The 27,878-nt window shown below is 43.8% G+C and overlaps 1 protein-coding gene and 1 long non-coding RNA gene across 2 annotated transcripts in view; both read right to left on the reverse strand.

The window, feature by feature from the left end:
* LOC139027788 (uncharacterized) overlaps window positions 1-27,878 on the reverse strand; it is a 331,562-nt gene that overhangs the window by 80,947 nt on the left and 222,737 nt on the right. The gene's annotated exons all lie outside the window — the stretch shown is intronic.
* Window positions 17,856-24,151, reverse strand: LOC111964398 (homeobox protein CDX-1-like). The gene is made up of 3 exons (XM_023988292.2): window positions 23,610-24,151; window positions 18,590-18,738; window positions 17,856-18,483 (listed from the first exon to the last, which is right to left on the reverse strand). Exons 1-3 carry the CDS (start codon window positions 24,025-24,027, stop codon window positions 18,301-18,303), a joined length of 750 nt encoding a protein of 249 aa, XP_023844060.1. The 5' UTR covers window positions 24,028-24,151; the 3' UTR covers window positions 17,856-18,300.

The raw sequence follows: 27,878 nt of genomic DNA on the forward strand, positions 1-27,878 counted from the left end.
GCAAAAACACATAAGAACTCTGGTCAGGACGTGACACCACCCCTATTACTAGCCTGTTCAACCTCTCTTTCGTGTCGTCTGAGATTCCCAAAGATTGTAAAGCAGCTGCGGTATCCCCCTCTTCAAAGGGGGGGACACTCTTGACCCAAACTGCTACAGACCTATATCTATCCTACCCTGCCTTTCTAAGGTCTTCGAAAGCCAAGTCAACAAACAGATTACCGACCATTTCGAATCACACCATACCTTCTCCGCTATGCAATCTGGTTTCAGAGCTGGTCATGGGTGCGCCTCAGCCACGCTCAAGGTCCTAAATGATATCTTAACCGCCATCGATAAGAAACAATACTGTGCAGCTGTATTCATTGACCTGGCCAAGGCTTTCGACTCTGTCAATCACCACATCCTCATCGGCAGACTCGACAGCCTTGGTTTCTCAAATGATTGTCTCACCTGGTTCACCAACTACTTCTCTGATMGAGTTCAGTGTGTCAAATCGGAGGGTCTGTTGTCCGGGCCTCTGGCAGTCTCTATGGGGGTGCCACAGGGTTCAATTCTTGGACCGACTCTCTTCTCTGTATACATCAATGATGTCGCTCTTGCTGCTGGTGAKTCTCTGATCCACCTCTACGCAGACGACACCATTCTGTATACTTCTGTCCCTTCTTTGGACACTGTGTTAACAACCCTCGAGGTGAGCTTCAATGCCATACAACTCTCCTTCCGTGGCCTCCAATTGCTCTTAAATACAAGTAAAACTAAATGCATGCTCTTCAACCGATCGCTGCCTGCACCTGCCCGCCTGTCCAACATCACTACTCTGGACGGCTCTGACTTAGAATATGTGGACAACTACAAATACCTAGGCGTCTGGTTAGACTGTAAACTCTCCTTCCAGACTCACATCAAACATCTCCAATCCAAAGTTAAATCTAGAATTGGCTTCCTATTCCACAACAAAGCATCCTTCACTCATGCTGCCAAACATACCCTTGTAAAACTGACCATCCTACCAATCCTCGACTTCGGTGATGTCATTTACAAAATAGCCTCCAATACCCTACTCAATAAATTGGATGCAGTCTATCACAGTGCCATCCGTTTTGTCACCAAWGCCCCATATACTACCCACCACTGCGACCTTTACGCTCTCGTTGGCTGGCCCTCGCTTCATACTTGTCGCCAAACCCACTGGCTCCAGGTCATCTACAAGACCCTGCTAGGTAAAGTCCCCCTTATCTCAGCTCGCTGGTGACCATAGCCGCACCCACCTGTAGCACGCGCTCCAGCAGGTATATCTCTCTGGTCACCCCCAAAACCAATTCTTCCTTTGGCCGCCTCTCCTTCCAGTTCTCTGCTGCCAATGACTGGAACGAACTACAAAAATCTCTGAAACTGGAAACACTTATCTCCCTCACTAGCTTTAAGCACCAGCTGTCAGAGCAGCTCACATATCACTGCACCTGTACATAGCCCATCTATAATTTAGCCCAAACAACTACCTCTTTCCCTACTGTATTTATTTATTTATTTATTTTGCTCCTTTGCACCCCATTATTTCTATCTCTACTTTGCACATTCTTCCACTGCAAATCAACCATTCCAGTGTTTTACTTGCTATATTGTATTTACTTCGCCACCATGGCTTTTTTTTGCCTTCACCTCCCTTATCTCACCTCACTTGCTCACATTGTATATAGACTTATTTTTCTACTGTATTATTGACTGTATGTTTGTTTTACTCCATGTGTAACTCGGTGTTGTTGTATGTGTCGAACTGCTTTGCTTTATCTTGGCCAGGTCGCAATTGTAAATGAGAACTTGTTCTCAACTTGCCTACCTGGTTAAATAAAGGTGAAATAAATCAGATAAAAAATTTGTGATGAGCTTCGTGGGCGCTATGGTGTTGAACGCTGAGCTGTACTCAATGAACAGCATTCTCACATAGGTGTTCCTTTTGTCCAGGTGGGAAAGGGCAGTGTGGAGTGCAAGTGAGATTGCTTCATCTATGGATCTATTGGGGTGGTATGCAAAGTGAAGTTGGTCTAGGGTTTCCAGGATGATTGTGTTTATGTGAGCCATGACCAGCCTTTCAAAGCACTTCATGGCTACAGTCGTTTAGGCAGGTTACCTTGGCGTTCTTGGGCACAGGGACTATGGTGGTCTGCCTGAAACATGTAGATATTACAGACTCAGTCAGGGAGAGTTTGAAAATGTCTGTGAAGACACTTGCCAGTTGGTCCGCGCATGCTCTGAGTGCTCTCATGCATGTTTCAGTGTTGCTTGCCTCGAAGCGAGCATTGAAGGCATTTAGCTAGTCTGGTAGGTTTGTGTCACTGTGCAGCTCACAGCTGTGTTTCCCTTTGTAATCCGTAATAGTTTGCAAGCCCTGCCACATCTGACGAGCGTCGGAGCCGGTGTAGTAAGATTAAATCTTAGTCCTGTATTGACGCTTTGCCTGTTTGATGGTTCGTCTGAGGGCATAGCGGGATTTCTTGTAAACATCCAGATTAGCGTCGCCCTCCTTGAAAGCGGCAACTCTAGCCTTTAACTCAGTGCGGATGTTGCCTGTAATCCATGGCTTCTGGTTGGGATATGTACGTTTGGTTACTGCGGGGATGATGTCATCGATGCACTCATTAATGAAGCTGGTGACTGATCTGGTAAACTCCTCAATGCCATCGGATGAATCCCGGAACACATTCCAGTCGGGGCTAGCATAACAGTCCTGTAGCGTAGCATTCGCTTCATCTGACCACGTCCGTATTGAGCGAGTCACTGGTAATTCCTGCTTTAGTTTTTGCTTGTAAGCAGGAATCAGGAGGATAGAATTATGGTCAGATTTGCCAAATGGATGTCAAGGCAGAGCTTTGTATGCATCTCTGTGTGTGGAGTAAAGGTGGTCTATAGTTTTTTGCAAATGTAACATGCTGGTAGAAATTATATAAAGCGGATTTAAGTTTTCCTGCATTAAAGTCCCCGGCCACTAGAAGCGCCGCTTCTGGATGAGAATTTTCTTGTTTGCTTATGGCCTTATACAGCTCGTTGAGTGCGGCTTTAGTGCCAGCATCGGTTTGTGGTGGTAAATAGACAGCCTCAAAAAATATAAATGAAAACTCTTTTGGTAGATAGTGTGGTCTACAGCTTATCATGAGGTACTCTACCTCAGGCGAGCAAAACCTTCCTAAAAATGTGAGATGGTGCACCAGCTGTTATAGACACAGACCACTACCCCTCGTCTTACCGGAGGTAGCTGTTCTGTCTTGCCGATGCATGGAAAACCCAGACAACTGTGTATTATCTATGTCGTCGTTCAGCCACGACTCGGAGAAACACAAGATATTCCAGTTTTTAATGCACTGTTGGTAGGATAGTCTCAAACGGAGCTCATCCAGTTTATGATTGCATGTTGGCCAATAGGACGGATGGTAGTATATCCTTAGCGTCAGACTCATTAAAGATAAATTAAAACCTCCAGTTGGAGGTGAGTAATCATTGTTCTGATATCCAGAAGCTCTTTGTTATTAATAATCTCAAAATGTTCTTTGGAGTTTTTGCGGCCAACAATAGTCATATTTGCTTGCTATTAATCTGTTTTTCTAGTTATCTGTGTTTGTCTTGAAATAGATAATGTGTAGTTCCCAGAATACCCCCTCTATCTTATTGACAGTGGCTGACATGCAGGATAGCCTAACATTTCAAATATGACACTTGCTTTTATACGACAACTCTGTGCACATCTTCCTCGACCTCATTGAGGAGGGAAGATTGACAGAGCCTTGACCTCCTCAGGCTTGGCGGGTAGTTTACAGAAACACTCCTTTTCAGTCAAATCCAACGTGGCTGTAGCCCATTGTTGCCGTCTCAGAAACTGATTAACAATCGGCAGTAAAACATAACGACCGCAAAGAAAAGGCTACTTATCGCAGGCTTGCCTTTGTCAAAGGACCGGCAGACACCGCATCAAAGGACAGTGGAAAAGTCACCTGGAACCCAGAGTGAACTTTGGGGTCAAATTACATCATTCTTTGTTTATTCATTGTTTACTATTAAATAAAGAGTTTGTAAAATCATGGAAATACGTATGGCTCGTTTCAGGCCAAATTGCCTTTTGAATCATGATTAAATGTTGGTTTTAACAAGTTTGTTTTTTTAACCAATTAATTTGCCCTGTTTTCACCAGAATTGAAACAGTTTGAACCACCACTACAAGCTCTGACAGCCCTGGGATCAGGCTTGCCCTGGCCAATTCACACTAGACTGACAGCCCTGGGATCAGGCTTGCCCTGGCCAATTCACACTAGACTGACAGCCCTGGCCTGATAATGACAGCCTGGGATCAGGCTTGCCCTGGCCAATTCACACTAGACTGACAGCCGCCCTGGGATCAGGCTTGCCCTGGCCAATTCACACTAGACTGACAGCCCTGGGATCAGGCTTGCCCTGGCCAATTCACACTAGACTGACAGCCCTGGCCTGATAATGACAGCCCTGGGATCAGGCTTGCCCTGGCCAATTCACACCAGACTGACAGCCCTGGGTTCAGGCTTGCCCTGGCCAATTCACACTAGACTGACAGCCCTGGGATCAGGCTTGCCATGGCCAATTCACACTAGACTGACAGCCCTGGGATTCAGGCTTGCCCTGGCCAATTCACACTAGACTGACAGCCCTGGGATCAGGCTTGCCATGGCCAATTCACACTAGACTGACAGCCCTGGGATCAGGCTTCCCTGGCCAATTCACACTAGACTGACAGCCCTGGGATCAGGCTTCCTGGCCAATTCACACTAGACTGACAGCCCTGGGATCAGGCTTGCCCTGGCCAATTCACACTAGACTGACAGCCCTGGCCTGATAATGACAGCCCTGGGATCAGGCTTGCCCTGGCCAATTCACACTAGACTGACAGCCCTGGGATCAGGCTTGCCCTGGCCAATTCACACTAGACTGACAGCCCTGGGATCAGGCTTGCCCTGGCCAATTCACACTAGACTGACAGCCTGGCCTGATAATGACAGCCCTGGGATCAGGCTTGCCCTGGCCAATTCACACTAGACTGACAGCCCTGGATTCAGGCTTGCCCTGGCCAATTCACACTAGACTGACAGCCCTGGAATCAGGCTTGCCCTGGCCAATTCACACTAGACTGACAGCCCTGGATCAGGCTTGCCCTGGCCAATTCACAACTAGACTGACAGCCCTGGGATCAGGCTTGCCATGGCCAATTCACACTAGACTGACAGCCCTGGGATCAGGCTTGCCCTGGCCAATTCACACTAGACTGACAGCCCTGGATCAGGCCATGCCATGGCCAATTCACACTAGACTGACAGCCCTGGGATCAGGCTTGCCATGGCCAATTCACACTAGACTGACAGCCCTGGGATCAGGCTTGCCCTTGGGCCAATTCACACTAGACTGACAGCCCTGGGATCAGGCTTGCCATGGCCAATTCACACTAGACTGACAGCCCTGGGATCAGGCTTGCCATTGCCAATTCACACTAGACTGACAGCCCTCGGATCAGGCTTGCAATGGCCAATTCACACTAGACTGACAGCCCTGGGATCAGGCTTGCCCTGGCCAATTCACACTAGACTGACAGCCCTGGCCTGATAATGACAGCCCATAATCAGAGACTTCATTCACAGGCTTTAGCAGAAAGACAAAGCCAGAACATATAATCGCCATGTTTGAATATAGTGTCCCGTTCCCACCATAGCGTCTTACAGTAAACTGTAGTACCACTGTTCCTCTGGGCCTCACCCTATCCAGGGAGCTGTGAAGTGTGACTGACCAGGCTAGTTCAGTGATGCGGTGTGAACTTTGACACCAGGTCATAGGAGGTTAGGAGGAACTCCAGCTCATGGAGCCCGACAGAAACACAGATAATCCCATGTGCTACGAATGCTCCCTCATTTTGTGTGTTGTTTAAAATAAACATCTTGTTAACATGTATTGATCCATAGTCTACCTATAGAGTTATCAGACTTCAGAATGCATCTAAACCCATGGAAGAGTATGGAATGTTCTTCTTTCCAATGCATGTTGTCCGATGCATGATTTCCCATCACAGTTTAAACTTCGCCAACACAGGATATGATAATGAATAAGACCATAGAAAAGTAAATCATTTCTATACTGTAAGTAAAATCAAAAGAAATGCCTACAGATATGAAGTCAAAGGGAAACCACGAGAAGAGACCGTCTTTATGGAGCTCCTTGTAAATCCCAGATAACAAAGGATGTAAATGTACTGTATAAATGGAGACGAGCTGTAGGATTCCACTTCCTCTCTTTTCATCACAGCTGGATCCTCTGCCTAGATCAGGGGAAGCCCGATTTAGAAAATGGTCAGGCATAAACACAGGTTTAGAACCCAGCTAGAGAGATTCTCAGACATCTCAGTGTCTTTGCCACACTTACCGCCTGACGTGACGTCCTTCACACCTGAACAAGACAACCACTCTATACATTAAGTGTAGAAGGGGTGACAATGGTCATCAATTGAACATGACCGAGAATTTCGGCAAAGGGAATGTTCATTGTAAATGTTAATTGGGAAATCTGAGATGAAGAGACTTTTCAAATAACTTGTGTGAAGATGTCAACCGAGGTCAATAAAACATTTAAGCAGTAATGATGGGCAAATTGTGTTTTTATTGTGATATTTGTTGTAATGTGGTGAGAATACTGATATCTGTAACTGAAATGGTACTAAATTGAATAGCCAACTGACGTGCAGACCTTAGAGGACACACTTGATGACTTACTTCCTTTTACTTTTCATTGGTTAAACATTCACCTTTTACTAGCCATTGTATGTCACTCGTAAGCCCCATATCTCCAGAGTTGCCTAACATGAACTTGGTTGGGATTGGGTTCTGTAATGTCATGTTGAAATCGTCAAAATGATCAACAAGACAAAGGTTAATTACCCAGGCAAAAGCTAAGTCTGTCAATAGTGCCACGAGGCATTTTCAAGTCTGTCTCACTTGAGGTCACTGAGTTTACCACTCTGCAAAGCCAAAAAGTCCCCATTGCAACCAGAGACCATGCACAATGCCATGTCCAATTTGCCCTTTATTTAAAAATGTATATTAATATTGCCATATATTTTCCATATGCCATATAATTGTGATATTTGTTGTAATGTGGTGAGAATACTGATATCTGTAACTGAAATGGTACTAAATTGAATAGCCAACTGACGTGCAGACCTTAGAGGACACACATGACTTACTTCCTTTTACTTTTCATTGGTTAAACATTCACCTTTTACTAGCCATTGTATGTCACTCGTAAGCCCCATATCTCCACAGTTGCCTAACATGAACTTGGTTGGGATTGGGTTCTGTAATGTAATCCATGGCTACTGGTTGGGATATGTATGTTTGGTCACTGCGGGAACGACGTCATCAATGCACTTACTAATGAAGCTGGTGACTGATCTGGTAAACTCCTCAATGCCATCGGATGAATCGCGGAACATATTCCAGTCTGTTCTTGCAAAACAGTCATGTAGCTAAGCTGGATCATAACACTCCTGAATATTGGCTGGATCATAACAAATGACCACTGCGAATGTATAACGTACCATTACGTCTATTCACCCTGATAGGAGAGGATTAGGGACCTTGATTATCACTGTCTGCCAAACATCTCTTACTGATAGAGGCTGACGGTATATACGGCTTCTGGCCCTAATTAGGCCCCATGCAATTGACACACTACAATCACACTACAGTCTTGCTGATGGAATGGTCCTGACGTTGCTATAAACGATCTGGTGTAAAATACGTTGTGTAAATGTCTGTGAAACGTTCTATTTTCATATATTCACCAACATGGGTGTGTAAAAAATATATCTTATTTCCTCATTCGTATAATTTTTCTAAATGATTAGCTACCTTAAAGTATTGTGCCATTTATCTTCCTTTAAAAAAAAATCTAATCTAAGGTTTGTTCAGTCTCTGAGTCTCTGTGTTCATTGGTATTTCAACATGCAGGCATGTGCTCCGGAATACCAGTAGTCTCAATTAAAAGGTTTACCTTACAAGGGCACTTTAAGCATATCTGGCATTTATAGACAGCTACTGCACTGACACCATTCTGCCTACTATTACTTTACAGCTTCTGTGTTTATTTAGAATGCATCTGACCAACATAGAGGATATTAGGAGGCAGTAAGTATATTGTAAATGAAAGTTTATGGTAAAACTGCCCCATAAACACGTGGCTATATAAGTAAGAATCAGCACTGCAGAGGCAATTGGTTTTTATTGAAGGTGGCAAGAGTTTTTTGCTCTGTTTGGTTTCTTTTATTTGCTAAAATGAATTGTCTGTTTACGTAAATTATGAAACATTCCCTTCTTTGATTGGCTGTAAACAGATTCCATTCTGATGATGGCACTTATATCTTAACAATTACATTTGAAATTGATCCATGAGAAAGGTTAGTTGCAGGACACTTTAGTAACTACTTTTTTCAGTTTTGTTGAGAGCATATATAGCACATAAATGAGTTGATTTTGTTTCAAGTTAACTGATTAAATTTTTAAATCATTGTTTCTGTTAGCATATGAGAGATAATTGAGTTGTGGGCGGCCATCTTGATATTTGAACAGTAAAGCTACACTCATGACCGTTGGCTGTGGTAGGCCTATTTATTTGTACGTGTTCTAAACACGTCTCCATAAGCAGCTTTTCGGCATGTCCTATACTATCAAAGCATCAGACTCTCTCAACAAACATAACGCTGTTACTGTGGTGAGGACATTTTTACAGCATTACCCCAGTAAAATTTACAGCCTTGATGGAACTAAGAGCAAGCACCTGTTTATACAAATTATTATGTTTACCTGGGGTGGTGGGGGGAGGGGGGACACCACTGAAAAAGAAAAAGCCTTATTACAAATGTGTTCAAATGTATATATATATCAACAATAGTTTTTAGCAGCTTCCTTTAAATCCTAGAGCCATCATTTTTACTTCATGCCAGGGACCAAATGATTATCATGTTCTGATACCATTACATAAACCAACAATAGCACCATTATTATGACGATGCCCCTAATGGTGCTGACCAGTGTTTCTGTGGCAAGGCCAGCCTCTCAGCAACATACTCATCATCTAGTCCTTTCTTCTTGTCTTTAGTGTTTAGATGGAAGGCAGATACATCTCAGATACTTTCTCCTGGAGACCAGAGAAAAAAAACAACCCCACCTACAAATAACTGTTGGTACAACCCTTGTGCGGCCTGGCAGTTGGTTCAGGCTCAAGTTCAAGATGACTCTTTCTGGAGGTACTTCCTGGTGTTCAGGAGGGCACTGAAATCAAAGACAGTTGAAATCAAAGACAGTACAGAACCATGTCAGCACATACTATCTCACTGATAGCACCCGTGGTGTTTGAAGCAAAATGTAGCTGAGGGACAAAGGTCACAACCATTGTCATTTACAATGTCCATGCATCCAAACAAGACCTGACTCACAACAGGAAATGCTTTGTCCTAACCAAGTGTCACTCCACATTGGGTTGTCAAGTCTGGGTATAGAGACGAATAACAAATGATTGATATTTAAATGTATTTCATTTAATTCCTTGTCTCAGTGAGAGGAGGTAGCTGACTTAGGTTCTTGATACATTTTTATGGTTGTAAAAATATGCATAAGGTAGATTTATTATATAGAGTGTGTTAGATATACTACATTAAAACAGTGAATACCGCCTCTGTCAGACATAAAAACTACACTCTGGTTTGGCCCTCATCATTCAAATAGGCATTTCTTATCTTTGAGGCAGGACTAAAGCCTACCTTACTGTGTTTAAGGACACTGTAAAGAGAGTTTCTGACATTGTTTGCTAAAATAGAACTCCAAATGAGACAGTATTGACTCTACCTGTACAGTTTATAATCACCCCCCCCCACCATGCTCCTCCCTGGGTTCAGAATCACCCCCCCAACCATGCTCCTCCCTGGGGTCAGAATCACCCCCCCACCAAACCATGTGCTCCTCCCTGGGTCAGAATCACCCCCCCCCCCCCCCCCCACCCCCACCCCCATGCTCGTCCCTGGGTCAGAATCACCCACCCCACCATGCTCCTCCCTGGGGTCAGAATCACAGCCCCACCATGCTCCTCCCTGGGGTCAGAATCACCCCCCCCCCCCCCCCACCTGCTCCTCCCTGGGGTCAGAATCACACCACCCCAACATGCTCCTCCTGGGTCAGAATCACCCCCCCCCCACCATGCTCCTCCCTGGGTCAGAATCCCCCCCCCCCGTGCTCCTCCCTGGGGCAGAATCACCCCCCCCCCACCCCCCCCACCCACACACCGTGCTCCTTCCCTGGGGTCAGAGTCTCATCCAGGGCTGTGCTCCTCCCTGGCCTGGGTCAGGAGATGTTCCCCAGTAGATGTATCCTCCTATTCTGTTTTACTCACCGCCTCTCTCACCTTGCACTTTGGACGCCGCGCCCTGTCTTTGGTTACGAGATAGCAAATAGCTACGTGCTGTGTGTGATGCAGCAGGGTAGATGCCACAGACATCCTCAGTGTGCCTTTGCTCGCGGGCCGTTGTAACAGGTAGAGGGTGGTATGATGTCACAGGGCTGTATAACAGGTAGAAAGGTAGACATGATGTCACAGGGCTGTTATAACAGGTAGAAGGGTGTGACATGATGTCACAGGGCTGTCTATAACAAGTAAGAAAGGTAGACATGATGTCACAGGGATGTTATTTATTTATTTTATTTTTACCTTTTTTAACTAGGCAAGTCAGTTAAGAACAAAATTCTTATTTTCAATGACGGCCTAGGAACAGTGGGTTAACTGCCTTGTTCAGGGGCAGAACAACAGATTTGTCAGCTCGGCGGATTCAAACTTGCAACCTTTTGGTTACTAGCCAACACTCTAACCACTAGGCTACCCAGCCGCCCCAACAGGTAGAAGGGTGGACATGATGTCACAGGGCTGTTATAACAAGTAGAGAGGAAGACATGATGAGGTAGAGAGGTAGACATGATGTCACAGGGCAGTAGAGAGGTAGACTTGATGTCACAGGGCTGTTATAACAGGTAGAAGGGTGGACATGATGTCACAGGGCTGTTATAACAGGTAGAAGGGTGGACATGATGTTCATCCCGCCACTCACTTATCCCGCACTCACTCAGGTAGACATGATGTTCACGGGGGTCGTTATAACAGCTGGAGAGGTAGAGATGATGTCACGTGGCTGTTATAACTGGTAGAGGGTGAACGTTCTTCGTCACAGGGCTGTTATAACAGGTAGAGAGGTAGACATGATGTCATGGGGCTGTTATAACAGGTAGAAGGTGGACATGATGTCACAGGGCTGTTATACAGGTAGATAGGTAGACATGATGTCACGGGGGTCGTTATAACAGCTAGAGAGGTAGACATGATGTACAGGGCTGTTATAACAGGTAGAAGGGTGGACATGATGTCACAGGGCTGTTATAACAGGTAGATAGGTAGACATGATGTCACAGGGGTCGTTATAACAGCTAGAGAGGGTAGACATGATGTCACGGGGCTGTTATAGCAGATAGAGAGGTGAACATTCTGTCACAGGTTTGTTATAACAGGTAGAAGGATAGACATGATATTAAAACTGCTCAATTATATCCAATCACAAGATGGCGTGCAGTCGGACGTGTGTTTGTCTTGTCTTGTCCCGTGTAAATAGTCCTCGTATTTTTCGTATACATTTCGTATATATTTTAATTTCACTTTCCATCTAGGAACTGAATATACATTCCTACATTCCGCCTCACCCAATGTGGTACGGACCTGCTATTTTTTATACTTTAGAACCGTAACCCCAATCAGAAGCTAGCCAGATAACTAGCTACTAGCTAGTAGTCAGTTAGCCACTGCTGCGGTCTTCACCCTAACTCGGACACAGCCAGCTTCAGCTCGGGCCAATACCTGCCAGTCTGCAAGCGCGATATCAACCCAGAGCATATAGGACTGCTTTTTCTCTACACATCACGTGTCCTGACGCAAGCTCTGGACAATTACACCGTATCATCACAGCTAGCTAGCTGCAACCGAGTGGCTACTACTGGCTAACACCTCTGTCCCGAAGCAAGCACCAGTTAGCCTTGAGCTAGCCTCGAGCTAGGCCATCTGCCGGCTAGCCGAAGAGGTCTACCAGCGAATTCTTGGGCTACAATACCTCTTTTGCCAATTGGACTGGACCTTTTTTTGCCGACACAGAGCCCTGCCAATCCATCAAATGGTCTAAATCAGCTACAAGCTAATTTAGCCATTTTTTACCTTCTGCACTTTTTACCTTCTGCACAGACACCAGCCCTGTTATTAGCCTGGATATTACTCACCAATTTACCAGCATCGGACGTCTCTCCGACAACAACGCCGGATTCCTGCCGTAATCCCTGAGCCACTACTTCTGATCCTCACAGCTAGCTTGCAGCTACCGCAGCTACGCCACTGCCACGAAGCTAGCACCAGTTAGCAAACACAATTCTACAATTCACAACCTCTCTTTCGCCATCGCCATCCGGCTTGGATTCTCTGTCGACACGACCACGTCTGAGCAGACCCCCTCCGTCTGAGCAGACCACCCCCGGGCTACTAACTTTAAACGCCGCGTGCTAGCTTAGTGGAGGCCTCCTGCTCCATCTACGGCTGCCCCCTGACACTATGATCACTGGCTACATAGCTGATGCCTGCTTGACTGTCCATTAATTCACGGTACTCCATTCTGTTTATTTGTGTTTTATCTGTCGGCTCTGTGCTTAACTCAGGATCTGTGTGTAGTTAATCCGACCTCTCTGCCTAGTCGTCGCCATTTTTACCTGTTGTTGCTGTGTTAGACTAGCACCCTGTTATTGCTGCTGTTATCTACCTGTTGTTTTAGCTAGCTCTCCCAATCAAGACCTGCAATCACTTTATGCTTATTGTATGTCTCTCTCAAATATCAATATGCCTTGCATACTGTTGTTCAGGCTAGTTATCATTATCATCTGTTTTGCAATGGACCCCGTAGTTCCACTCTCGTACCTCTGATACCTCCTTTGTCCCACCCCCCACAATGCGGTGACCTCACCCATTGAGACCAGCATGTCCAGAGATACAACCTCTCTTATCATCACCCAGTGCCTGGGGCTTGCCTCGCGCTGTACCCCGTCCGCCCCACCATACCCCTGTCTGCACATTATGCCCAGAATCTATTCTACCACGCCCATAAATCTCTGTCCTTTTATTCTTTGCCCCAACGCTCTAGAGCGACCAGTTTGGATTAGCCTTTAGCCGCACCCTCATCCTACTACTCTCTGTTCCTCGGGTTGATGTGGAGGTAAACCAGGCCCTGCATGTCCCCAGTACCCTCATTTGTTGAGACTTCTGTGATCGAAAAGCCTTGGCCTCATGCATGTCAACATCAGAAGCCTCCTCCCTAAGTTTGCCTTACTCACCGCTTTAGCACACTCTGCCAACCCTGATGTTCCTTGCCGCTGTTGCCCGAATCCTGGCTTAGGAAGGCCACCAAAAATTCTGGATTTCCATACCCAACTATAACACTTCCGTCAAATAGAACTGCCAAAGGGGGAGGAGTTGCAATCTACTGCAGAGATAGCTGCAAAGTTCTGTCATACTTTCCAGGTCTATGCCACAACAGGTCGAACTTCTAATTTTAAAAATTAATCTTCTTCCAGAAATTAAGTCTCTCACTGTTGCCGCCTTGCTACCGACCCCCCTCAGGCTCCCAGCTGTCCCTGGACCACTGTGAATTGATCGCACTCCCCATCTAGCTTCAGTAGTTTGTTCTGTTAGGTGACCTTAAACTGGGGATATGCTTAACATCGCCCGGCAGCCTACCAATCCAAGCTTGAATGCCCTCAATCTTCACACAAAATCACTAAGGACACCCACAGGTACAACGCCTAAATCCGTAAACATCAGGCACCCTAATAGACATTACTCCTGACCAACCTGCGCCTCGCAATACAACCCTCTGCTGGTCTTCAATCAAGATCTCACGATCACTGCATCATGCCTGTTCCGCCGACGGTCACGCGGTCAAACGACCACCCCTCATCACGTCCCAAACGCTCCCTAAAACCACTTCTGCGAGTCAGGCCTTTCTAATCGACCCTGGTCCCGGAAGGGTAACCCTGGCAAGGATATTGACCCTTTCATCCCGTCAGTTGAGGATGCCTGGTCATTCTATTAACAAGTTACTCCTACACCATATTAGACAAAGCATGCTTCTTCAAAAAACATGTCAGAACAAGAACAGGAATATAGCCCTTGGTTCACTCCAGACTCTGACTGCCCTCGCACCAGCACAAAAACATCCTGTGCGCGAACTGCAATAGCAATCGAAGAGCCCCCGCGATAAAGCTGGTCAGGGAAGTCAGGAACCAAACACGCAGTCAGTCAGGAAAGCAAAAGGCCAGCTTTTCAAGCAGAAATTTGCATCCTGTAGCTCTAACTCCAAAAGTTCGGATACTGAAAGTCCCATGGAAAACAGAGCACCTCCTCCCAGCTGCCTCACTGCACTGAGGCTAGGTAACACGGTCACCACTGAAAGCCGTGATAATCGAAAACGTTCAACAAACATTTCTCAAAGGCTGGCCACTGCCTTCCCCTCTGGCGACTCCAACCTTGGCCCAACAGCCGCCCCCCCCCGCTGCTATCGCCCAAAGCCTTCCCCCAGCTTCTCCTTTACCCATATCCAGATAGCAGATGTTCGTGAAAGAGCTGGAAAAACCTGGACCCATACAAACTAGCTGGGCTTGACAATCTGGACCCCCTATTTCTGAAACCTGTCCGCCCCCATTGTCGCACCCACCTGTACCAGCCTGGTTCAACCTCTCCTTTGTATCATCTGAGGATCCCAAGGATTGGAAAGCTGCCCGCGGTCATCCCCTCTTCAAAGGGGGAGATCACCCTGGAGCCAACTGTTACAGACCTATATCCATCTACCCTGCACTATCTAAGTCTTCGAAGCCAAGTCAACAAACAGATCACTGACCATCTCGAATCCCAACCTACCTTCTCCGCTGCAATCCGGTTTCCGAGCCGGTCCGGGTGCACCTCAGCCCACGCTCAAGGTACTAAACGATATTCATAACCGCCATCGATAAAAGACATTACTGTGCAGCCGTCTTCATCGACCTGGCCAAGGCTTTCGACTCTGTCATCACCATATTCTTATCGGCAGACTCAGTAGCCTCGGTTTTTCTAATGACTGCCTTGCCTGGTTCACCAACTACTTTGCAGACAGAGTTCAGTTGTGCAAATCGGAGGGCATGTTGTCCGGTCCTCTGGCAGTCTCTCATGGGGGTACCACAGGGTTCAATTCTCGGGCCGACTCTTTTCTCTGATACATCAATGATGGGTTGCTCTTGCTGCGGGCGATTCCCTGATCCACCTCTACGCAGACGACACCATTCTATATACTTCCGGCCCTTCCTTGGACACTGTCTGATCTAACCTCCAAACGAGCTTCAATGCCATACAACACTCCTTCCGTGGCCCTCAACTGCTCTTAAACGCTAGTAAAACCAAATGCATGCTTTTCCAACCGTTCGCTGCCTGCACCCGCCACGCCCGGACTAGCATCACCACCCTGGACGGTTTCCGACCTAGAATATGTGGACATCTATAAGTACCTAGGTGTCTGGGCTAGACTGCAAACTCTCCTTCCAGACTCATATCAAACATCTCCAATCCAAAATCAAATCAAGAATCGGCTTTCTATTCCGCAAACAAAGCCTCCTTCATCGCCGCCAAACTTACCCTAGTAAAACTGACTATCCTACGATCCTCGACTTCGGCGATGTCATCTACAAAATAGCTTCCAATACTCACTCAGCAAATGGATGCAGTTTATCACAGTGCCATTCGTTTTGTTACTAAAGCACCTTATACGACCCACCACTGCGACCTTATGCCCTAGTCGGCTGGGCCCTCCCTACATGTTCGGTCGTCAGACCCACTGGCTCCAGGTCATCTACAAGGCATGCTAGGTAAAGTGCCGCCTTATCTCAGTTCACTGGTCACGATGGCTACACCCACCCGCAGCACGCGCTCCAGCAGGTGTATCTCACTGATCATTCCTAAAGCCAAAACCTCATTTGGACGCCTTTCCTTCCAGTTCTTGCTGCCTCGGACTGGAACGAATTGCAAAAATCTCTGAAGTTTGGAGGACTTTTATCTCCTTCAACAACTTTAAAAATCTGCTATCCGAGCAGCTAACCGATCGCGTGCAGCTGTAACAATAGTCCATCTGTAAAACTACCCACCCAATTTACCTACCTCACCCCCCATACTGCTTTTATTTATTTACTTTTCTGTCTTTTTTGCACACCAGTATCTCTTCTTGCACATGATCATCTGATGATTTATCACTCCAGTGTTATCTGCTAAATTGTAATTATTCGATTTTTGCCTACCTCATGCCTTTTGCACAACATTGTATATAGATCTCCTTTTTTTTCACCATGTTATTGACTGTGTTTATTGTTTACTCCATGTGTAACTCTGTGTTGTCTGTTCACACTGCTATGCTTTATCTTGCCAGGTCGCAGTTGCAAATGAGAACTTGTTCTCAACTAGCCCTACCTGGTTAAATAAAGGTGAAATAAAAAAAAAAAATAAAAAATTCTCCTGAAGCCACTCCTTATCGCTCCTTATCCCGCCACTCACTTTTACTGTGCAAACAGTCATGGCTCCTAGGTGAGGTGTCCTCTTGCCCTGTCTGTCCTCAGTCTCATTGTTCATTGTCTTGGCCCTGTCTGTTCATTGTCTCTGCCCTGTCTGTCTCATTGTCCTCTGGCCCTGTCTGGTCTCCATTGTTCTCTGGCCTGTCTGTCTCATTGGTCTCTGCCCTGTCTGTCTCATTGGGTCTCTGGCCCTGTTGTCTCATTGGTCTCTAGCCCTGTTGTTGTCGGCTGTCTCATTGGTCTCTACGCCCTGTTGGTTCGCTCATTGTCTTCCTGGTGCTGTTGTTCTCATTGTCTCTGGCCCTGTCTGTCTCATTGTCTCTGGCGAGTCTGTCTCATTGTCTCTAGCCCTGTTTGTCTATTTGTCTTTGGCCCTGTCTGTCTCATTGTCTCTGGCCCTGTCTGTCTCATTGTCTCTGGCTCTGTCTGTCTCATTGTCTCTGGCCCTGTCTGTCTCATTGTCTCTGCCGCTGTCTGTCTCATTGTCTCTGGCCCTGTCTGTCTCATTGTCTCTGCCGCTGTCTGTCTCATTGTCTCTGGCGCTGTCTGTCTCATTGTCACTTTCATCCACTGCACCACTTTTTAATGTCTCCCCTAACCTGATGATTTTCAAAGCCCCACACCACGATGATACAAAATAACACATACAAGACCAAACACAATGAATACGTACATAGTTTTCTTTAACTTTCTCAAATTATATTGATTCCGAGATGAAGTGTCATCTACAATCATATTTCTTCAATGATGTTTATCCCAGAAATTCCTGTATGTTCACAGTTGTCACTTTAGTGCCTCTAAAAAGCATATGTAGTGAGCAGTTAGCTTATGGTCAAACTTACTTAGCCTTGTAAAACATTAAAGTATGATTTCACGTTGTAGATGATTTTAAAATGATGTAATCCTAAATGTGTGACAGATAGACATGTTGTAAAACTTTTTAGGAAAAGATATATAGTTTGAAGATGAGCTCCAACTATCTTCCATTTCCCTACTATAAAGAATGAGCTCAAGAGTTTACAATAAAGCTTTTAATACAAATTACTTTGAAAATATACACGTATTATTATTATTATTGCGTGGGATCAGAACCATTTCCAGGTATTTCCAGTATCAGCAGAAGAAACAATAGAAGCCATGATAACAGTAAAAGACAACAGTTTAATATTTATATATATTTATAGCTTTTCTCTTTCTCAGTTCTTTGTCTCTCTTTCACAAGACGGACCAAGATGAACATGTGCACAGCGGGTGGCCGTCCCATCGCCTCTGATCACAGAACATGGCCATTCATTTTCTATCCATTTCCCGATGATTCGACGTGGAATCACCACCGTTCGTCGAAACCGCAGCACGTAATCTATTGCGCACAGCCAACGTTCGTGTTGGTCTGTCTTGTCCTTTTCCAAAAACAAAAGCGCAGGAAACAGCAGCCAGTCTTTTACATATATTTTTTCTCTGTAGGTGTTGACCCCTGCATTTGCCTTGTCCCCATGTTACTCAAGCTGTTGACTGGGGGTCTCTATTGCAGGTTAGACATGGCCCAAAGTATTTTTTTTTTCTTCACGTCAGACCGTCGTCCTCAGTATTCTTCTTTGATAGTCATTTGTAGGGATGAAGACACTAGGCCACCACTGCTGCTGGTCACCATGGCAACATTGCTGGGTGGAGTAGGTGTTGTTGTGGACGCTGCCTGAGGCTGCTGCATCTTCTTCTTGTTCACTTTCCTCTCTTTGGCACGCCGATTCTGAAACCAGATTTTCACCTGTGGAATAAACAAAAGATTGGAGATAAGTGCTCTGTGGCTGGTCTACTAAAAGAGAGAGAGAGAGGGAGGGAGAGAGACTGCCTGCTGTGGTGTTGTGTCTGACCTGTCGTTCTGAGAGGCAGAGAGAGGTGGCCAACTCTGCTTTCCTCCTGATGGTGATGTAGCGGCTATAGTGGAACTCTTTCTCCAGCTCCAAGCGCTGGTGATCTGTGTACACCACCCGGTACTTGTCTTTCGTTCGTGTCTTACCACCTGCAACAGGGTTACAGTATGGTCATCATTCAGCCTTCATATTGTGTGTGTAACGTAGAGATTAGGAAAAAAATGACTTCTATGTTTATTTTAACTTTAACAGACGTTATGTTAATAGAATTTCTACCCTGTCCGTATTGTTTGCCATTCAAATCCGTAGCAAAAACTAGCTGAACAGAAATTTGCATAAGATTGAGATGTGATTCTCAGTAGGGCTTCATCTGCATTGGTCATAATGGGAGGACGACTGGGCTAATGCTACAATCAGATTTCACATTAACTTACATGCCGTAAATAACCGATATTAGATGAGTAAATAAAGATGAGAACGACATCTGTGAAAATGTGGTTTCTGCTTCATTTCATACATGAAACCTCTCACTAAAACACACACAGATGAACTAGCAAAGCTCTGAGATCAGCTAGTCTTTTTAATTAGGTACCGTAAATCAAAAGTCACTTCATTCTGTCCATAGTGAACGAGGGACCTAAGTGCAGCAGCAGCAACCAAGTTAAAGATTAAAATGTGTGAGCTGAGAGGGGGAGGGGCTGCCTGTAAAGGCGCCAGGCCCGGCCTGATGACCAGAGAGTTATCCACACCATTAGGCTGTTGAAACACAGAACACACCCTCCTGCTCCCATCGACCCCTAATTGATTCTCTTCACCTCCTGATTCATAATAGCTACCTCTTCTCTGATGACCGTTGTTTTCTAATTACCATGTTGACACAGACGGACCACTCCCAAACGGACGGCGTCTGAGGTGCATGTCTACGGGGGTATTGACACATACAATCTCCATACTGCGTTAATGAAACACTGTACTGATTGGAGTGGCTCCCATCACTAGCGACAACAGGGTTTGCGTCACGAGGCTTCCAATGGGCAAACTGAGACTGTACATAAGCATTTAATCTGAATGGCAGGTGTCAAAGCATCTTAAAAAAAAATGTAGAGGACCCGGAAATATTCAACAGTCTGATAATAGTCTACCTTGCTGGAACCATCAACAAAAATACCAAAGCATTCAAGAACCCATGACGTGAATCCAAACGTGAAAAGTTTTAAGAAGTGGAAATGTTTACTTTGTATAAGTAGAGAATGCGGTTGACACACAATCTGCAGCACTGCACTTGTGTAACGATGTCACTGATGGCTGCTAAGATAAAATGGTTTAGCGGTGGAGGTTAATGAGACGTTCATGAGAATGAATGGTCAGCTGGCTGATATGATAAAGTGACATGGCTCTTGTCTAGAGTTAATCGCTAACATGGACCATAAAACTCCTCGTCTGGGACAACCAGATAACCGCATGAACTGGAACGATACATGTGGGTTAAACATGGATTTCTGAACCGGCCAGGCCCATTAGGTGCAGTGAACTGGACATTTATGGCAGCCCCAAGTCTGTGCTCCTGCTGCCTCGGTTAATCATAAGTGGTCCCAGGCACTGACAACAACTTGATTTCTGGTGGGTTTTCTATACAAAGAGAAAAGCTTTTTACAGTGCATACGGAAAGTATTAAGACCCCTTGACTTTTTTCACATTTTGTTACGTTACAGCCTTATTCAAAAAATATATTCAATATTTGTTTTCCTTGTCAATCTAACACAATATCACATGATGACAAAACAAAAAAACTTTTTTGAATTTTCACCAAATTTATATTTAAAAAATATATACCTTATTTACATAAGTATTCAGACCCTTTGCTATGAGACACGAAATTGAGCTCAGGTGCATCCTCAGGTGCATCCTTGAGATGTTTCTACAATTTGATTGGAGTCCACCTGTGGTAACTTCAATTGATTGGACACGATTTGGAAACACAACTGTATATATAAGGTCCAACAGTTGAGAGTGCATGTCAGAGCAAAAACCAAGCCATGAGGTCGAAGGGATTGTCCGTAGGCACAGATCTGGGGAAGGGTACCATAACATTTCTGCAGCATTGAAGGTCCCCAAGAACACAGTGGCCTCCATCATTATTAAATGGAAAAAGTTTGGAACCATCAAGACTCTTCCTAGAGCTGGCCACCTGGCCAAACTGAGCAATCATGGGAGAAGGGCCTTGGTCAGCGAGGTGCCCGAGAACCCGATGGTCACTCTGACAGAGCTCCAGAGTTCCTCTGTGTAGATGGGAGAACCTTGCAGAAGGACAGCCATCTCTGCAGCACTCCACCAATCAGGACTTTATGGTAAAGTGGCCAGACGGAAGCCACTCCTCAGTAAAAGGCACATGACAGCCCACTTGGAGTTTGCCAAAAGGCACCTAAAGGACCCTCAGACCATGAGAAACAAGATTCTCTGGTCGGATAAAACCAAGATTGAACTCTTTGGCCTGAATGCCAAGTGTCACGTCTGGAGGAAACCTGGCACCATCCCTACGGTGAAGCATGGTGGTGGCAGCATCATGCTGTGGGAATGTTTTTCAGCGGCAGGGTCAGGATCGAGGAAAAGATGAACGGAGCAAAGTAGAGAGAGATCCTTGATGGAAACCTGCTCCAGAGCTCTCAGGACCTCAGACTAGGCAGAAGGTTTACCTTCCAACAGGACAACGACCCTAATCACACAGCCAAGACAATGCAGGTGTGTCTTCCGGACAAGTCTCTGAATGTCCTTGAGTGGCCCAGCCAGAGTCCGGACTTGAACCCAATCGAACATCTCTGGAGAGACCTGAAAAGAGCTGTGCAGTGACGCTCCCCATCCAACCTGACAGAGCTTGAGAGGATCTTCAGAGAAGAATGGGAGAAACTCCCCAAATACAGGTGTGCCAAGCTTGTAGTATCCTACCCAATAATATTAAAGGCTGTAATCGCTGCCAAAGCTGCTTCAACAATGTACAGAGTAAAGGGTCTGAATACTTATGTAAATGTGATATTTCAACAACAACAAAATGTATACATTTGCAAACATTTCTAAAAACCTGTTTTTGCTTTAACATTATGGGGTATTGTGTGTAGATTGATGAGGGGAAAAAATATTTAATACATTTTAGAATAAGGCTGTAACTTAACAAAATGTGGAAAAAGTCAAGGGGTCTGAATACTTTTCGATTGCACCGTATAGCCATCTCACTCTTTGGCACTAGGATGGCCAGTTTGGTCTAGGATTCACATGGCTTCAAACTGCATGCTTGCAAATTCAGTAGCAATTATTTAGCGATCATCAGTGAGACCTGAAGGAGCTTGTGTGTAGGCTCCTGTGAAATAGGCCTGCTTGCTTGAACTGATGACATACTTATATCCAAAATGTCAATCAAACCAAGATGCTGGGACATGTATAGGCCTTTTGAGGATCTCAGGTAGAGGCCTTAGAGCACGTGTCCAACTCATTCCACGGAGGGCCAAGTGTCTGCGGGTTTTCGCTCCTCCCTTGTACTTGATTGATGATATAAGGTCACTGATTAGTAAGGGACTCCCCTCACCTGGTTGTATAGGTCTTAATTGAAAGGAAACAAATTAAAACCAGCTGACACTAGGCCCTCAGTGGAATGAGTTTGACATCCCTGCCTTAGAGCAGTGGAACTGGCTTGTTTGAGGGCGGTAGAGGATCAAGCTCAAATACAGGCATATACAGCAAGTGAGTTAATAAATCTGTAGGAACAGTACACCAATGTGCTTCCATGCTCATTCAATTGAATTCAGTAAAATATGTATTTTTCATAAATGTCGTCATATGATGTCAATGCCTGACGTATTATATCAGCTGGCCATTAGGACGCATAAGGAAGGTCTAGTGGAGGACAAGCGTGAACAAAGCGAGCGACATCAAAGTAAATCGACAACAAGAACTCCTGCCAAGAGACATAATGGCTAACAAAGAATTACAACATAGCAAACAATTCTAGAGCCCTACGACATACAAGAAGACAACCAACGGCCTAATTTGCATAACAAGATCTTCAAAACCCCAGACGGTTTCTTTCATCTGATCACTTCCAGGTTAAGCCGTCTCAACTGACTCGAGAATTCTTATTGATATTATGAAACAATCCTATAACATTATGAAATGTATCCGGGGACGAGGGATTGCTCACATAACAAGAGGAGCATAACATAATTGTGAAGTCTATAAGCTACACCAGACAAAATCAAAGATTAATTCGAAGAATATCATGAACATGGTAATAAAGTAATTTATATAGCCTAGACTATATTATGACTGTTATAGGCTATACTAGCCTATTACTTTTTACTGCACGATGACAGGCAATTATAATCATAAGCATAATCATTGAGCACTTAATGTAATGCAATTAAATTGCATACCCTGGTTTACCCTCAACTTGTAAATACATTACATAGGCCATATTATAACCATAAAACTCACGAGATAATACCACTAATTTATGACGGCATGTGAGGTGTGATTCAGGAGTGCACAAAATAATAGTGAGCATGAGAGGACCAACTATGCTGATGGCCGCGCGAGATAACGTTTATGTCAGTAAACAATATGCAATGTAAAATACTTTGATGGGATTGAACAAATACATACTGACGAATGAATCAGCTATGAACAACCAAGCGACAGCCAGGTAACCTGGTATTCCTTCTTTCTGAGTTGAATCATGAATTCGTCTCTGAATTCAGTGAACAGGTGCATGCATTTGGAAGCGCAGTTGTTCTGGTTGATCTTTGTCCTCTCAAGACTGTGCCTATAGCCTACAGTATTTCAGTATCTGTGGTTTCAGAAAAAATGGACCAAAGACACTGAATTTGACACATTAAATTTCATATAAGTGTGTGCTTTGCTACAGGTACGTTTAATTTAATACATATTTTATGATTTACGCTGTATTTTCTATGGTCTTATGGACAACAAAATGATACACTCCTTGATTACAAAAATGTATGAAATAACCTACCTAAATTTGCCGGTGGCGCGCTCCGCCTCATCCAATCATAAGGGTTTCTGCGCTGAGAAATGGGAGAGAGCTGACCTACAGATGAGTTGATAGACGACGGGAGAAGCCCGGGTTGTGGGACTGGAGAGAACTCTGGGGGGCTATAGCCAATTGCTCCCGGATTAGATGTGGACGGTCCTGTCCCTGGCCCATAGGGCGACCAGTCTTCCCGGGTCGGCGGTGCGTAAACGGGGTTCCAGGCCCCAGTCTGGCTGTGGTGAGGGTCATTGTTAATCCCAGGAATTTGAGGGTATCCGCTGAAATCCGAATACTGCGGAGGTGCGGGAACAAAGTTCTGATGGTTCAAGTTTAGGCTGGGATGTCGCACTGCATTTGGGTACATGCTGGTGTCCTTCTCCAAAAGATAACTCACGTACATATTTCCGAATGGTAACTCCTGCGCATAGTGTGCGTCCAGTGCGTTACTCTTGCCTCCTCTTCCCCGGGTTTCTGTTTAACCAAAGGCCTCCTCCACCTGGCTGGTCCACCTATACTCTTTAACTTATTGTTTGCTAGACACGCTGCCAGTTAGGAGTTGTCGCGCTGACGTCAACATTTTATAGCCCTCATCTCCCTCCCTCGCCTTATCCCATCAGGATGGATTTGCATTAGAGAAGGCCCTGCATTTCAAAGGGAGCCGAGCACCAGCATCAAAGCCGTCCTGGGCGTCTAGAAGAATGCTACAAATCGCACAGGAGAAACTAACATGAGTTCATGTTGATTTTCTCAACGGGAGAACCTGCTACTGCCGTGTCCGCATAACTTGTGGAATAAAATGGGGAAGGGTCGAGGAACGTGGTAGAGAGCCTGGAGTGGCCATGGCCTTTTTCAAATCAACAGATAGCATAAAATCGTGCTGTGCGTATACATGTGCCCCAATAAATCCTTATTAAATGTAATACTACCCTCTTTAAAATAACTATATTTCATTAGATACATTATGTCTTTGTCCTCTTCAAAATTCCTCATGCCTATACTTGTTTTGTGTGATATAATCTTTATAATATTAGGCCTATAAATGTCTCCTTATTTCAAGAGTTGACCTATATTTTACTCTCCCACTGCAGTTAGAAATATTTCAGGTGAGCTTAAATTCAAACTTATTTGTTTGGATGGAATTGGAATTGGCCTGCTTCTTTGGGGTTAAGTAATCTAGGCCTATTTTTTTCTGTGCTGGGCTGAAACAGACAGCGCGGCTCCACGGCTGTATTGAGGGGAATTTCAAACAGATCTCCGAGGTGATATGTCGGTCTAGTATCGTGGCCACCTTTTCACGACATTCTCTGTAAGGCCCCAATCTGGGGCCTTGGCTGGGGGTTCTAAACCAGGAGGAAGTGGCTCGTGGAATATTTCGAATGTTAATACAACTCATTGCCCTCTCGATGCCCCCAGTTTATGCCGCTCTGCTGTTAGTCATCCTTTTCTTGGGCTTTAGAAACGGAATTGAACCAGTCGGATGAAGAAACATTGCAAGTTTTTAGCAAGGTTTAATGAGGGTCACACAATTAACATAGACTTTGTGTCTAAATTTCGATACCATTGAAATACATTGAATTTAAAACGAAAAAAGACTTCATAGCCAACTCCCACAGTCAAATCATACAGTTGATTTTGTAGCCTAAACTTCGAATAATTAAAGACAACATTAAATGGTCCATGCAGGTCATTGTAATTGATTCAGACCTTACTGTTCACGTTGTTAAAATAATTACTAACGAAATAGAATATAATATTTCAAGTTTTTTTTTACATTTTCTAATATTTATTTAGATCTAGAGTTAAGTTTGTATAGGCCATTTCGTTGAGTTGTCTGATATTACAAAATATAATATCAAATGTTTTTTTTTCTTTAGATAAAGTATTTAAATAATAACGTTTTTAGATAAATTATTCAAAAAATGTAAATAACTATAGTGATTTAGAAAATATCTATTTATTAAAAAACATAATTTATTATTAATGAAGGAGATTCAAGTATTATGTCATATGACACTTTAATTTATATCCTACCATAAAACAGGTTTGTATAAAAACAGCTTCAACAGGTATAAATATTACAAACCAAAATAATTCTATCATCAAATAATTAGAACGATAACAATATAGTAATAATAAATTAATTATATGTATTTCAGTTCAGGTGACAGTTTTTATCATTCTGTCAGTATCAACCGAAAAGTAGGCCTCCCTACCTTTAATTTAATTCAATTTAATATAATGTAGGCTATTTATATCACACTTTATGGCAGTTTAACATCCTGCACTAGTCATTTTGAAACAGTTTAACATCCAGCACTAGTCATTTTGAAACAGTTTAACATCCAGCACTAGTCATTTTGAAACAGTTTAACATCCAGCACTAGTCATTTTGAAACAGTTTAACATCCAGCACTAGTCATTTTGAAACAGTTTTAACATCCAGCACTAGTCATTTTGAACAGTTTAACATCCAGCACTAGTCATTTTTGAAACAGTTTAACATCCGCACTAGTCATTTTGAAACAGTTTAACATCCTGCACTAGTCATTTTGAAACAGTTTAACATCCAGCACTAGTCATTTTGAAACAGTTTAACACCAGCACTAGTCATTTTGAAACAGTTTTAACATCCAGCAAAGTCATTTTGAAACAGTTTAACATCCAGCACTAGTCTTTTTGAAACTAATTTAAGTTTACATCCGCACTAGTCATTTTGAAACAGTTTAACATCCACACTAGTCATTTTGAAACAGTTTAACATCCTGCACTAGTCATTTTGAAACAGTTTAACATCCAGCACTAGTCATTTTGAAACAGTTTAACATCCAGCACTAGTCATTTTGAAACAGTTTAACATCCAGCACTAGTCATTTTTGAAACAGTTTACATCCAGCACTAGTCTTTTTGAAACAGTTTAACATCCTGCACTAGTCATTTTGAAACAGTTTAACATCCAGCACTAGTCATTTTGAAACAGTTTAACATCCTGCACTAGTCATTTTGAAACAGTTTAACATCCTGCACTAGTCATTTTGAAACAGTTTAACATCTGCACTAGTCATTTGAAACAGTTTAACATCCTGCACTATCATTTTGAAACAGTTTAACATCCACACTAGTCATTTTGAAACAGTTTAACATCCACACTAGTCATTTTGAAACAGTTTAACATCCAGCACTAGTAATTTTGAAACAGTTTAACATCCTGCACTAGTCATTTTGAAACAGTTTAAACATCCAGCACTAGTCATTTTGAAACAGTTTAACATCCAGCACTAGTCATTTTGAAACAGTTTAACATCCGCACTAGTCATTTTGAAACAGTTTAACATCCTGCACTAGTCATTTTGAAACAGTTTAACATCCAGCACTAGTCATTTTGAAACAGTTTAACATCCTGCCCTAGTCATTTTGAAACAGTTTAACATCCTGCACTAGTCATTTTGAAACAGTTTAACAATCCAGCACTAGTCATTTTGAAACAGTTTAACATCCTGCACTAATCATTTTGAAACAGTTTAACATCCAGCACTAGTCATTTTTGAAACAGTTTAACATCCAGCACTAGTCATTTTGAACACAGTTTAACATCCTGCACTAGTCATTTTGAAACAGTTTAAACATCCAGCACTAGTCATTTTGAAACAGTTTAACATCCTGCACTAGTCATTTTGAAACAGTTTAACATCCAGCACTAGTCATTTTGAAACAGTTTAACATCCAGCACTAGTCATTTTGAAACAGTTTAACATCCAGCACTAGTCATTTTGAAACAGTTTTAACATCCAGCACTAGTCATTTGAAAACAGTTTAACATCCTGCACTATCATTTTGAAACAGTTTAACATCCTGCACTAGTCATTTGAAACAGTTTAACATCCAGCACTAGTCATTTTGAAACAGTTTTAACCATCCAGCACTAGTCATTTTGAAACAGTTTAACATCCTGCACTAGTCATTTTGAAACAGTTTAACATCCAGCACTAGTCATTTTGAAACAGTTTCACCAGTTTGGACCAGTTAGTGTTCTGATTATAATCTGACAATTTGTATATGAACAGTGGGAGCCTACTGTACACTCTGATGAAGCATTGGTGGGGCAGAGCATAGTATAGTATTGTATAGCATAGCATGGTATAGTGCAGTGTAGTATATTATAGTTTAGTATAGTATTGTATGTTAAATTATAGTATAGTGTAGAGTATTATAGTATAGAATATTATAGCATGTTAAATTATAGTATAGTGTAGT

The sequence above is a fragment of the Salvelinus sp. IW2-2015 genome, linkage group LG5 (assembly GCF_002910315.2).
Source record: "Salvelinus sp. IW2-2015 linkage group LG5, ASM291031v2, whole genome shotgun sequence".
NCBI classification, from domain to species: Eukaryota; Metazoa; Chordata; class Actinopteri; order Salmoniformes; family Salmonidae; genus Salvelinus; species Salvelinus sp. IW2-2015.

Excerpts from the sequence above, each read along its gene's own strand:
- LOC111964398 (XM_023988292.2), bottom strand. The coding sequence starts at position 24,027 with ATGTACGTGAGTTATCTTTTGGAGAAGGACACCAGCATGTACCCAAAT. Across the intron at positions 18,739-23,609 it reads CGCGCCACCGGCAAATTTAG|GTGGTAAGACACGAACGAAA; the intron begins GTAGGTTATTTC and ends ACCCTGTTGCAG. Across the intron at positions 18,484-18,589 it reads TCTGCCTCTCAGAACGACAG|GTGAAAATCTGGTTTCAGAA; the intron begins GTCAGACACAAC and ends TTTATTCCACAG.